Source organism: Antechinus flavipes, chromosome 6 (assembly GCF_016432865.1).
Source record: "Antechinus flavipes isolate AdamAnt ecotype Samford, QLD, Australia chromosome 6, AdamAnt_v2, whole genome shotgun sequence".
In the NCBI taxonomy this organism is placed as follows: domain Eukaryota; kingdom Metazoa; phylum Chordata; class Mammalia; order Dasyuromorphia; family Dasyuridae; genus Antechinus; species Antechinus flavipes.
The window spans coordinates 133,086,533-133,100,963 of NC_067403.1; the positions used below are offsets into that span (position 1 = coordinate 133,086,533).

The 14,431-nt window shown below is 34.6% G+C and overlaps 1 protein-coding gene across 5 annotated transcripts in view; it reads right to left on the reverse strand.

Moving 5' to 3' along the window:
* Window positions 1-14,431, reverse strand: part of EGF (epidermal growth factor) — a 177,268-nt gene that overhangs the window by 129,082 nt on the left and 33,755 nt on the right. For all 5 annotated transcript variants that reach the window (XR_007948135.1, XM_051965114.1, XM_051965115.1 and 2 more), the window contains exons 4-5: window positions 12,058-12,288; window positions 8,498-8,700 (exon numbers count right to left, since the gene is read on the reverse strand). Coding sequence is in view for 4 of the 5 variants with exons in the window: in XM_051965114.1 (XP_051821074.1) it covers window positions 8,498-8,700; window positions 12,058-12,288 (434 nt within the window). In the remaining variant the exon portion in view is untranslated. The remainder of the gene's footprint in view (window positions 1-8,497; window positions 8,701-12,057; window positions 12,289-14,431) is intronic.

The window sequence follows — 14,431 nt, forward strand, 5'->3', positions numbered from 1 at the left end:
TGAATGGGAGATTGATGAGGTATCAATAAGGAAGACTGAGAATATTTAATAAGGTAAGTTTGTAAGCAGTATTTAATGCTGCAGAAAGATCAGAACAAAGACAATAATTAAATTTAGAGCTTGTTGATGAACCAAGAGAGAATAGTTTCTGCCATGTTATGGAAACCAAATTGCGAGAAGTTGAGGAATGGGAAGTAAGGAAAACTAAAGCAATGAGTATAAATGACTATTAGGATTCTTACAAGGTACTAAGTAAGTGGAATTGAGAAGACAGTGGTTAAATCTAGTTTAGCATTGATCCTACCAAACTAATGGTTTCCTAGCGATATAATGATTGAGGTATCAATAAGGAAGACTGAGAATATAAGCAAGAAGCTCTCAGGGCCAGACACAGAAGCCCACTAGAAGCTCTCAGAGCCTCAGCCAGCATTCAGTCGAGGAGATCCACAAGCCAGAGAAGACAGCTTAAGCTCTCGGAACCAAGACTGCAGAAGGCCTCTAAGAAAAACTAGCGAGCCCCAAGTGAAGGATTTAAGACTTTAAAGGAGATGATAAAGGATTTTAACTCCTGGCGGTGTTTACATTGTTGGGGTGATTACATTGAACTGAAACGAAGGCTGCTCTCAGAAGCCCCCCAAGAAACCTGCTCCAAAAGAACTTCATATTTTAGAGAAGAATATTACAAATGACATTCTCAGAATTTTGTTGTGAAATTTGCTGTGAAAATGAGATAGTGAGAATGAGAAAAAAAAAAAAAGTAAATCAAAAGGACAAGTTCTTCAGAAAGTTGGAAGAAAATGAGATCAAGAGGAAAAGTTGACAAGAAAGATTACCATCTTCAGAGATGAGAGCAGAAGAGGGAAGAATGGAGAATGAGGAGGAGGCTTTTTGAGGTGAAAAATTAGAAAGAAAAAGGAGCTCACAAAAAATGGATTCAATTTCTCACTAAGGTAAAAGGCCAAGACTTTTGCAAGAGAGAGGAGGAAAGAAATAGCAGATCAGTGCAAGGAGGAAAGAGGTTTGGAATAATCACCATAAAGTGTGTATAAGGGATCAGTTAGGGAAGAATAAAAGAATGCAACAAGGACCACCTTGAGATTAAAGAAAAAATTTGTAGTGGTCATAGGATTTATGATTTTCTCTATATCCAAGTTAAGTGTCATAAATTATAGAACTGGGATTGAAACCTAAGTCACCTACCTCTAAAGCCATAGTTCTCAAAGTCATTGCCCTACTGCAATATAAGAACAAGAAACAGCCAAAAATCCACAAAAAGCCACAATACTAAGAATGTCATTTCTTTGGCATGATGCAAATGGTAGAAGTTTTGCTATATTTAACTTCATTAAGACTACTACTTTAAAGACATCGTCTTTAAGACTTAAGAAATGCTGTAGCCATATGTCTTATCCTTTAATTCCTAAGAGTTTCTTGCTGGGGTATCTCTGGGTGTTAGCAATGTATTTTAAGTAAAGGAGATAGCCATGGAGATAGCTTTTCAATTAAGCAAATGAACGACTGGATTCTCTGAGTTTACCAAATTTGTGGCACCAAAATTGTTCAATATTTCTTCATTTCATTAACCAGGCTACAAGAGTAAAATACCGAACATTATTAATATATATTTCTTGTTGTTAGGGTTGTAATTGTTGTTCCTGTTATTTGGGTAGGGAAGATGTTCACAGGTGGCATCTTATGTGTTTTCCATACTTTTCCATTCCCCCCCCCCAAATTTTAATATTGGCAGTGTTATTGTTCTATAATTATACACACACACACACACACACACACACACGTATGTATAGGATTACACAATGGCAAAGTGAGCTCTTCAAAGGCAGGGAGTGTTTCACTTCAGTCTTTGTATGTCTAGTACCAAGCACAATATCTGGCATTTGGAAGGGACTTATTAAATGCTTGTTGACTGTCTGAAATGATAAGGAAAAAAAAATCACTAAGGCAATCAGTAATTTCTGCCAGGATCCAAGTAGTCATGGCCAATCTTGAATAATTTAGGTATGAATAAGGTGGTCCTGCAGAAAATTATGTTCAAACATAATACAGTTGATGTATAGAAAAGTGAGGTTGGTATAGCAAATGGAATTAAGAGAGCTATAAAATTAGAGCAAAGGTTCTGGGTGGCAGAAAACCTGTGACTTTCAGGGCTAAAGTCTAGAGGATGTTACATTTAAAATTTCCTGAAAACAATGCAGCCAACTCTCCTCCTCCTATTTAATTCTGTGACTAATGCATGACCTAGTTGTACTATTTGTCCAAGATATATATGTATGCAGCTATATAATGATGAATGAACTGATTGAAATGATTTTTCTATCATTCAACATCACATGAAAAAACTGACCTCATCAAGAATGACCTTGATATATATGCAGATTTTTCTCAAAAATGTTATATATATAAGAAAGGGGGCATTTAAATAAAAAATTGTTGATATCTTTTCAATTGGCTTTTGGGATAAGGTATGGGAAAAGGGTATTAATAAGTCCTAGATTGCCTTTAATGTCTTCCTTTCCTTCAAATGTCTTGTGAATTAATTCCTTAACCTCCTATATAATTATACCCAACACAAGCTTCCTCTTTTATGCACTTGAAGTAATACTGCTGTTTTCCTCAACTTTGTTCTCTTTGGAGTCATTCAGACCCTCTCTATAATGTCTTTCCCAGGTCTCAGTTTGCCTGAGTCAATTCTCATTTAATGACTAAATCCTTGATAATTGAAGGAGAGAAAGTGAGACCAAGGACTTTGCACAGTGTTGCCTCATTCAAATCCACTTTTTGGGCAATTGATTTGCGTCAAGAATGAATGACGAACAGTCCTAACAGCAATCTCCTCTACAAGCACATCTGGGACTACAATATGAGTTTAAATATAGTAACTCTACTGTCTTTGAGAGGAAAGAAAATTTGCAGAGTTTCTCCATTTTCTTCTTCTTGCATATTGTCCTCCTTGCATTTTTATTCTTCAGTGACTGTTTTATAGGGTAACATTGCTTATAATCATTTATCAATTCCATTATGGATGATTTTACAAATTGGTATATAATCAAAACCAGGATGTCCTTGTCCATTTCCCTGCTTGGCAAGTAAGTCAAATATTTGCTAACTAGGGGACTTTTTAAGATCTTTTGGTCTCCTTGTTTTGGCACTTGATTTATATCAGTCTAATTTTTTAATGAAATCATTGTAGTCTACATCTATATTATTTCTTCCATTCACATTCTATTTTTATCACCACAATCTAGTTTAAATAATCCAAGATAGAATTATTCAAATTGTATGCCATATCTTTTGTCATTTTTATTGTTTCTTCTAACTTCATACTAACTTGTACTTGAACAAACTGATCCTCTGTACTGAGCTGATTTAAGGGTGACTCACATATCACTAACAAATCACTTAACATTCTTAAAATATCACCAATTACATTTTTAAAATATTATTCAGTAATCACCATGTCCAATCTTTTAGTTCTTCTCTTTAAAAATCTATTCAAGATACATAGGCATGAGATTTTCATGGTGTCTACCAATTTTTGGTCTTAAAGTCTTTATTCTTTATCCATTTTTTTACAATTTATATCTTATTTTTCTTAATTGTTCCCATTTTTGCTAACAAATATCAAGATTTACATTGCCTTATTTAAAGAGTTTTATTGGGGCAGCTAGATGATGCAGTGGCTAGAGCACCAGCCCTGAATTCAAGAAGACCTGAGTTCAAATCTGGCCTCAGACACTTAACACTTCTTAGTTGTGTGACCTTGGGCAAGTCACTTAACCCCAATTGCCTCAAAAAGAAAAGACAATTTTTCCTAACTCTTTCTCCTATATCTTCTCTTCTATGATAAATATTTTAAATATGCTGAAACTATTTTTATAATGGGGCTTTTGTATTTATCATGGGACTTATCATGGGACAAGATCATCAAATATCCCATTTCTTGATATCCCATATGAAATAATTCCTTCATTTACATGCCACTTTTTTTCTCTCTTTTTTTTTTCATGGCAGAACACAGAAATGGGGACTGAGGCACTCAGAATCACACAATTCTTGGATTATCTATAAACTCTAACTGTGCATTGATACTTTCAAGGTGAGATTCTGCTACTGACAACTATAAACATGGTGGAATACTATTATTTTTTTAATCAATTGTTGTTGATCAGTCATGTCCAGCTCTTTGTGACTGTATTTGGGGTTTTCTTGGTAAAGATATTGGAGTTGTTTGCCATTTCTTTCTCCAGAACATTTTATAGATGAGAAAACTGAGGCAAACAGAGGTAAGTGATTTATCCAGGCTCACACAGCTAGTTAATGTCTGAGGATGGATTTGAACTCAGATCTTCCTGACTCCAGCTTATGAACCACATCACCTGGTTGCTCTTTATCAGTCATATGTACTAATAAACATAATTCAATTATATTAGAATATAGTAGGTGAATTTTTTGAGAGCAGAAACATAAGATATCACTTCCAGTTTGGCAAATATGATATTGTTCACTTAACTTAATTTCTTAAAATTTTTGGAGAAAATATACAACTATCAACCAAATTTTTTCTCATCTTTTTATGCCACTAATTATCTCTTCTCACATTGATTCTACTCTTCACTTTTAATCATTTATTTAAACACCAAACACTTTGTTTCACTACTAGGTTGCAAAATGAAAGCAGAAAAAAAATTTTATCTCTTGAAAATGACCTAACATACTCTTAACCTTCTTCATTTGATTTGCAATAGTCTTTCTTAGCTAAAATCTCTGTTGTTTCTTTGACTTGCTTTGAATTTCTTATGCTTTTTGATCTCCTGATATAATCTTTCAACCCAGCTAAGAAAACTAAATCAATCTCTCCAACTTTCTCAAGTGCCTTTAGAATGTTACCTAAGATCTCTTCTAGGATTTGTATTGAACAGATTTTTATTCTAGAAGATTTGAAGTAAGTTTCTTGTTAACAGTTTTCTTAAACTTAAAAGTAATCTATTTACAATTGCACTGCTATTTATCAACTTATATATCCATCCATCCATCCATATATATATATTTGATACTTGATTTTAATGATGTTACTATTCTCCCCTCTGACAGATTATTATTTCTCTATAGCTTAATAAATGAACTCTGAGAGATATTACAGTCAAAAAATTCATTACTGGGGTTGACCTAATGATCATCCTCCTGAACTCAAACACATACATGCATGTATGTATATATAAAGATAGATATATAAATTATATATTATGTTATATATTATACAATATATCATGTTATATGAAAATCTATAAATTATAAATATATAATTATATATTATCTTTTGTTTTATTGTATATGTATACACACACACACACACACACATTTTGTATAACAATAAATCTTTTTTTTTTCCCCCCAGGAAATTTCTTTTTTTTTATTATAGCTTTTTATTGACAAAACATATGCATGGGTAGTTTTTCAACATTGTCTCTTGTAATCACTTCTGTTCCAACTTTTCTCTTCCTTACCTCCACCCCTCGCCTAGATGGCAGGCAGTCTCATACATGTTAAACATATAACAATAAATCTTAACCCCTCTGAAGTATGGTGGGAGGATCTCTAGAAAAGGGATCTTTCTCCTTTTCCCACACTAATGACCCAAAAACCATCTAGATTCCAAAGGACCTGAATGTGTGTGTGTGTGTGTATGTTATGTATAGGGGTGGGTGAGTGTGTATATGTATGTATGTGTGTATATATGAAAGCACATTATGTATGTACGTATATATTCAAGAGGCTTATACTTGAATCTTTTTTTTCTTGAGTAGTACTACCCAGAACTGTTTCTAGAAACTATACTTGCATAAAGCCAATGGTAGCAAACTCAAATTAAAATGGATCCCTATTGCTAGAATAGTGGTTTAGAAAAGCACCAATTAACTAGCTGCTAGGGAGAGCCAGCCCTGGAGTCAGGAGGCTAAGTTCAAAACCATACTCAGACATGTACTGGCTGTGTGACCCTGGGCAAGTCATTTAACTTTGTTATGGGCCAGAACTTGAAACAAAGTACTAAATGGAATTGAGGAGACAATGTTTAAATCTAGTTTAGCATTGATTTAATCCTACAACAAATAATGGTTTCCTAGTGATATAATTATTGGTTTATACTCAGTGGAGAGCACATAAGCTAGGATCCTCAGCCAGGATTTATTCAGAGAGAGGCAGAGGGCAGAGAAGGAGAGAAGGAGCTTTTTACAAGCTCTTAGAACCAAGGAGAGAGATAAGCCTCTAAGAAAGCTAGCCAGGGTCCAGGAAAGGAAACAAGACTTTGAAGGAGACAATAAAGGATCTGGACTTTAATACCTGGCTGCACTTGTGATGATTACTGAACTGAAAAAAAAAAAAGGGGGGTGGGGTGGGGACTGCTCCCAGAGACCTCCAGGAAACCAGCAACCAAAGAGAACGTTACATAACTTAAACTCTACCCCAGATAGGTTACAAAATTTGCCAAAAGTCATAAATGTAGCTAGTGGCAGAAGTGAGACTAAACCCAAGTTATTCTAAGAAGCTGACCAGTGCTCTTTCCAGTTCATTAGGTGACTGAAAGTATTCAGTTCTATTAGTAAATGATTTTAAACTACTCTTTAACCATTGTTTTGTGCCTACTGTACTAGGCTGGATAGGAAGTAATCACTAATGCATTTGTAGATATGCTGATGTTGTCTGAAGTTCAGAGACATTAAGTTACCAATCCAGGCCAGTAAGTTACTGAGGCAAGATTCAACCCCAGGTCTTTCTGGGTTTCCTGAATCCAGAGCTCTGATTATTAGACCACGTTGCCTCTTTGGAATGGCTTTGTCATTGTTGATTTTTTAAATTCTTTCCTGTCCTTTGTTCTGCTCTCTGGCCACAGAGCAAGGGGAAAATTAGTATCAGAACACCATCATAGATAGACCTCCTTCACAAAATTTAATTTCCTCTATCAGCCCTCTTCTCAACTCATTACTCACATCTGCCAGATACACCCACTTACTTTATTATCTGAAGCAAATCTAAAGATTTCATTCTGGTCCACTTTCTAATAATTATACATTCTGTTCTTTCCACTAGGATACCCTCCTTCTTCTTCTCCACCAAATCGTCTCCAGCCCAGATTGGTCTACGCACTCCCCAAACAAAGGTTTTCCAGACTTGTTCCTGAGGATTCAGTCAGGCTTATCAGCTCAATAATAATTCAAATTGTTAATTATATCTACCCAATTGTCCAATATTTTTGCATTAGAAGTATCCATTTCTGTGCATCTATAGTTTGTGAAAATATCATACGTGTTTATGTGTCCACTGGTTCTGTCACTTTAATGATAACTTCAAAAATCATAGGTCTTGAATGGTAAGGGACTTCATAGGTCAATTGTAAGCCCTTCATTTTATAGAAAGAAAATTCAAGCTAAAGGAAATTAAGTGGCTTATCTAAATCACACTGATAGCAAACTTCAGAAGCATGATTTGAACCCAGCTCCTCTGCCAAAAGTTCTTTCTAGTAAACCACATGTTATTTTCTCCATAACTTTTCAAAATCTAGACTCCTATTTTTCTTTCTTGATATTAAAATATTTTAAAAAGTAAAAGAAACTCTATGTTGCATTATAGTAATGATTCACCTATAATTGGTTCAGTGAAGAGAGCACTGAACCTGGAGTCAGGAAGGCCTGAGTTCCAATTCAGACTTACTAACCATAACACCCTCAGGTTCCTCATCTGTAAAATGTGGATAATAATGGCAACTATCCTCCCTGGTTTATTGTGGATCAAATGAGATAATATTTTTAAGAGTTTTGCAAACTTTAAAACATTTATTATTATCGTTATTATCCAGCATTCAGTTATTTGGCAATATCAGCTCTGGCAAACAGAGCTGAAGGACAGGAAATAAGCAAAAGGCCTCTGAACAATCACAACAGATGAAGCAAAATTCACAATCCTAAAGCTAATTTGTGTGACTCAAGGACACCTCAAGTTCTTTTTTCAGATCCTAGTTGTATTTTAAACATAATTCAAATATCCTGAGCAGAGAGAGGAGATACAGTATCTGGTTTCTCTGGCCACAGAAGATGAAAAGTAACAAATTAGAAGAGTAGAAACAGAAACTACTTAAAAGTAACAGCTTAAAGCCTGACACTAAAGGTTAAGACAGAAAAATTATACAACATGCACTTAAAAAGTACAGTATTCTGAAACTAGTTAGAGTGTAAAGAGCAATGCTCCCCCTCCCCCACCACTATGAGGCTTATAAAGATTGGGTGACTTGTTCATGCTCATAAAGTTATGAAAGAAAAAATATTGTGTAAATGTAAGTCATTTATTTTAAGCACAATATCCAGGAGCCTCTCTTTCTTTAAAAAAAAAAAAGAAAGAAAGAAAGAAAGAAAGAAAAAATTTGCCACAAAAAAAAAAAAAAAGCATAAGAGAAACAAAATTTTGGAACTTGATCTAGGTGACTTACCAGAATTCTGAGTATCATTTCTTACTGTAGGCTGCAAGAGTTGATGTACTACTTTTATTTCAGTCGGTGGTAGAAATGATGGGTTAAGGCTAATTTTAACCATCTTTTGTCCTGTGTATTTATTGACACTCCAAATGGCACTTGTATTCCATTCTGAATAATACATATTTTCAGCAAACAGAGACATTCCAAAATAATGGTATCTACAGAAGAAAAAAAGGTGAAAGAGGAAAACAAAGTGGTTGTGCTTTTCCATGGCTTCAATGTTTAATTTTAAACATTGAAGGCACATTTATAAGTCATACTTGCAAAATATATAATATATGCTTTCCTGACAACAACTTCATGAAGTAGGCAATATATGTATTTGTTGTTATCTAATCATGTCCAACTCTTGTAATCCCATTTGGGGTTTTCTTGGCAAAGCATGCAAATTTGCCACTTCTTTCTCCAGCTCATTTTTACAAATGAGGAAACTGAGGCAAACAGTCAAGAAGTATTGACGCAGGTAAACTCTCTAAAAAACTGTCCTCTTTTGATCTGTAAAATTATCACTCTGAAATTGTGTACCCTTTTGATCTGTTTAAAAAAAAAAAAAAAAAAAGAGGAGATTCCTGATCTCCCAGGTTCCATAGAGTCTATGAGAGAACATATTTCTCAGGCTGGGCCTTTTTAAGGCAAATCATGGCCCTTTTCCCCCTCTTGCCCATTGATAACTGGATCCCCATTCAATTTCTATTAGGAGATCTGGGCCTGATATTGAGTGACAGAAACTCCAAGATGAATATATAGGCCTGGGGGAGAGAGAGGGGAAGTGACTTTCTTTTCAACCTGAAATCTGAGCCTCAAATTTCTATAAAGGATATTTCTAAACTCCTGATCCTTGCAGAAGTCTGGAGTAGGACATAACTGCCTGCCATGATTCCTGTCTGCTGTGAAGACATCCTCTTCTCAACAAAAAACCTTTTGTTATTTCTCTGAAACTGAGGAAGTCATCTCCTAGCAAAGCTGACTTCTCATGCTACAATAAACGTCCCTTTTTTGCCACTTAAACTTGTGGGTTCATGAATTCTTTCATGAAGGACCTGTGCTGACCAGAAGGGGATTCCCACAACTCTCTAAACTGCCACTAACCTTATAAGTATCACATAACTAAGAAATGTCTGAGACCAGATTTGAACTCAGGAGGATGTCTTCCTGACCTAAATCCTATTCACTGTACCACCTATTTCAGTAGCCCTAGATTATGTTACACTGATGTTACACTGATACAGTTGTAAAGGGCAGGGTTGGCCACCGCTACCAGATTATTTTTTTAATCTCTTCTCTCTTTTGGAAAGTAGTGAAATAGAATCTTTCCTAGGCCTTGTCTACTTGAGGGGTGCTGTGTGTGGATGATGTGGGGGTACCGTTTAGAGCATTATTTTTTCTTTCCTCTCTACCTTTCTAGATTTAGTCAGCCTTACTTTTTAAGAACTATTAGCAATGTTTAGCCTAGAAGTAATATAATGGCAGCTAGATGAGGCAATAGATAGGCCACTCAGCCTGGAGTCAGGAAGAACCGAGTTCAAATCATTCAGTCACTAGCCAGTACAAGTCCTTTAACCCTGTTTGCCTCAGTTTACTCATCTGTAAAATGAACTAGAGAAGGAAATAGCAAATCATTCCAGTATCTTTACCAAGAAAATCCTAAATGAGGCCACAAAGAATTAGACCAACTGAACAACAACAACAATATAATGTCCCTTTCTCTGATATTTTATAGGGTTTATATCACGTGACAGTAGTTCAGAACCCTCAGGAAAATTGGCTTTCTGTCTTTAGTTAAATTTTGTGTATTTTCCAAGAAATTTGGCTTCCTCCATTCCCCCCCTTCTCAGTACTGACTAATTATACAAAATAAACTTTCATATTCTACCCCAGATTTCATTATATAAGAAGCAAAATAGTATAAAGGAAATACATGGTTAAAGGAAGGGAGATGAGTCCTAGTTACTTGAAAGGCATTCAGAATTGCCCTCAATATTTAAGAATCCCCAGCTCCTGTCTAAGTTCTTTATTCCAAGTTGCTACAAAGTCCTAAGAGTCCAACTCAATCTTCACCTTCTCTGTAGCAGCTTAGCCTTTCCTCTTTGACCATTTCTTCTGGGCCACTACTTCTCTGCAGTGCAGCTTATTGAGTTCTAGACCACCTAAAGGACACTGCCCTTGCTCATGTTGTTCTTCTTCCTTCCTTTCAATTTAGTTCTGTCATAGGCTATATAATCTTATTTAAAAAAAAAAACCTCCCAGGCATAACACATCTCCTTCTGGCACAAAGATTATCCTAGACCTGATTGTTCTCAGAGATCAGAGAAAATATTTATATCTCTGAACTAAAAACCCCAGAATGTCAAGCAATTCACATAACTCTATTACATTCAGATGCAACAAGTAAAACTGCCCAAGGTCAAAGAACTAGTACACACCAGAACCACAACTGGGGCTCCTGTCTTCTGATGGCAAGATCAGAACTTCATAAGAATCTTGTTAGTCAGAGTCTGACTGAATTCTATGCTTAAGATCTGATGTCCTAATAATCTGTCACTTATTAAAAAGCTGTTCGAATGAACAGGAATGGAAGAATAAGAGAAAAGGAATATAGGTGAATTCCCAGGTTTGATAATTACTCACTTGAATCTCTTAACTTCTATCATAATATGTACCATTTGAAATATAGATAGGTAGTACAGTGGATAGAGTGAAGGACTTAGTAGTCAGAAAGATGTGAATTCAAATTCTGCCTCAAATATTGACTAGTTGTACAATCTTAGTAAAGTCTTTTAGCTTCATTTTCTTCATTTGTAAAATGGGGACAAGAGTAGTGCCTACCTCATAAGATCATTGGAAAGATTAAATGAGTTAATATTTGTAAAGCACTATACACATTCTAGTTACTATTATCATATGCTCATGCAATATGAAAAATATTTTGATAAAGCAAAGGCCCATCATTTGAGAAATAAACAAGCTGAAGTTCAAGAATATGATGAGCTTAATAGTTCTGTAAGAAAAGAAAAGACTATGAAGACTATAGAGAAACATGATGAAAAAGTGATAAATCAATATATACTGGAATAAGCAGAACTAGGAAAACAATAAATCACAATGAGTAAATGAAAACAATTTTAAAACTCAAAACTAAACTGTGTGATTATAATTTTATCCTGAAATTTGGTCCTAAAAAAAAGAGATGCTGAGAATGTACTTCCCTTCCTTCTCTCAGAGATAGGAGATCGACAACTGATATGTTGATTAATTTTGGTAAGCTACTTTTCCCGTTTCTTTTGTTCTTTAAGACACAGAATTTTGGGGGGGTTAGAGAGATTAGTAAGATATATTGGAAAATGAAAATGAGATTAAAAAAGGAAAGATGTCAACAAATATACTTTTCTATTGCATAAAACAAATAAAATCACAGTAATTCTAATATCTACCAAAGTGATAAAAGCAGAAGTAACTAGTCTTTCTTAAGGTCTTAAGTAATATTCTATTTCCTTTAAACCAAATGAAAAACTTACTGTGTAAAATAACTCAGCAGGTGAACAGAGCCTCCATCATAATTACAGGAGGCAACATGAAGATCATTTTCTTCACTGCTGTCCTGAATCCAAAATAGTCTCTGCTCAAGGATGTCCAGTGAAATAGTTTTAATTGTTTGTGATCTCTGCATTAGAATCTTCACATCTGTCCCATTAATATTTGCTCTGTTTATAGTGCTAGTAATATTATTTGCCACCCAAAATATAAACCTGAATAGAAAGAAACAGAAGAATAACATTTGGAGAGTTATAATGACCAATTTCAGGAATTGCCAACCATTAGATTGTGTCACAAAAAGTGTAAGTACTTTTGGCAAAAATTCAATTAATATGATATGGGTTCAGCTAAAATGGCCAAACCAGTCTGTCTTCCTCACAAAGCTTTCTATATGTGCAATCTTTGCCCTCTGAAGGCAATTGACATCCAATTTCTAAATTTTTTTCCTCAGACAGTTGTTCCTTAAATTCCTTATAATAGACTCCTTTTCACTTCTCTGAAAATAAATTCTTTTTTAAAATGGCATATATTGTTAGCACTTAAACAGGAACTTTATGGTCCTTTGGGATCCATCCCAAATCTCTCATCTTTATAAATCAGGTAGGTTGGTTATTGTTCTTCATTCTCAAAGAGAATCAAAATGACATAACTATATCAAGATCAAGGTACAGTTTGTCTGATTGTTGATCAGACTGAATATGAGATCTGATCATTCACTGATTCTTTCATTGTATTCCCCATGTTCAGACTCACTTCTCAGGTAGATTACTGAAATAGCTTAGCAGACTATTCTTCCTGGACTCTTGTCTTCTCCAATAAATCCTCCATACTGCTACTTGAATATTCATACTCTGTCACTTCTAAAAAATCTTTAGTGACATTCCATTTTTCACAGGATAAAGTATAAATGTTTCATATTAAGATTCAAGACCATGCACTACTATATACATACATATATATATATATATATACATATATATAAAATCACTTTTTTTAGAAGCATGAAACTTTAGAAGAGAGTCAACACATTATTGTGGAAAGTGTGCTAGATTCAAAACCAGAATACCTGGATTCAAATCCCAGCTCTACTATAGAAATGAGTCTACATGATCTTGAGCAAGTTATGAAATTTTTTTAGGCCTCAGTTTTCTCATCAGAAAAATAAGGACATCAAATTTTATGCCTGAAGCTCCTTTCATATCTAAAACTATGAATTTATGATCCTAACTTTTCATTCTTATATCTCTTACTTACTACTACTCTCTTTCTTGTACTTACTATACACTCTAACCAGAGGGAAGTATTCTCCATTCCCTTGTTCTTATCCTGCACTCCTATACCTTTTTCATGCTCTCCCCTATGCCTTGAGTAGATTCTCCTTTTTCTCCCCCTCAATCTTTTAAAGTCTTTCTGTTTCTTTGCCAGCAAATTAAGGCGCTACCTCTTCTATGAAGTAAAATGATTTTTTCCTTTCAAAAATTTACAATAGATCTTTGACTAGATGATCTCAGAATCACACATCTCATACTTTCTGGTATTATCATTTTGTTGTTTGTATATACATCTTTTTCCTTAGTAGATGAGAGCAAAATTGATCATTTTAATTATAATAATAATTTACATTTCTTACTTACTAATGTAAATGTGGGATTGAAACCACTCTACCTCATTTTACTTTAACTACATGAAAATGTCTCAATCTATCAGAAGATCTTAGACTAAGCACAAAAAGTTTAAGGAAGAAGAAATTTTTTTAAGTTTTAAAAAACCATTCAATAAAATGAAATGACACCAAGCAAGAACTTGCTCAGCTATAATTAAGTTAGCAAATGAATTGAAAACAGAAGGCTTTATTAGAATATATGGTTTTCATCCCTGAGAAGAGGGAATAGCCTAGGCTTTAGCTTTGACCTTTGACCAAAGAAGAACCTAATATCTTTGAAGAGTCCAGTTTGACTTCTGATCTAATATTCCCATTGGTGTCCTAAATGGTGTTCATTACTCAGCTTGTTCCATACTGTATAATCAGGAAGCAAGGACAGATTAGATTCATGGCTCTACAAGGAAAAAAAAAGTTTCCCAAATCTAATGAAAACTTTTGAGCATCCCATAAATGAAAGAAAAGAACTTCTAAGAAGTAGATACTATGAGTTATCCCTTAAGCAAATATAGCCAGTTTCTCCCTGTACTGTGTATGTTTTTGTAAAAGAGGGAGTCACAAATGTTTGGAAAGATGTATTGAGCCAACTTTTATTGCACCACCTTACTAAATATCCCTTTCCAAAAGCTACCTAAGCCTGGATGACTAAATTATTCTCAACTGATAATCTTGGAGGGGCTGAGGTGGGATAAGGG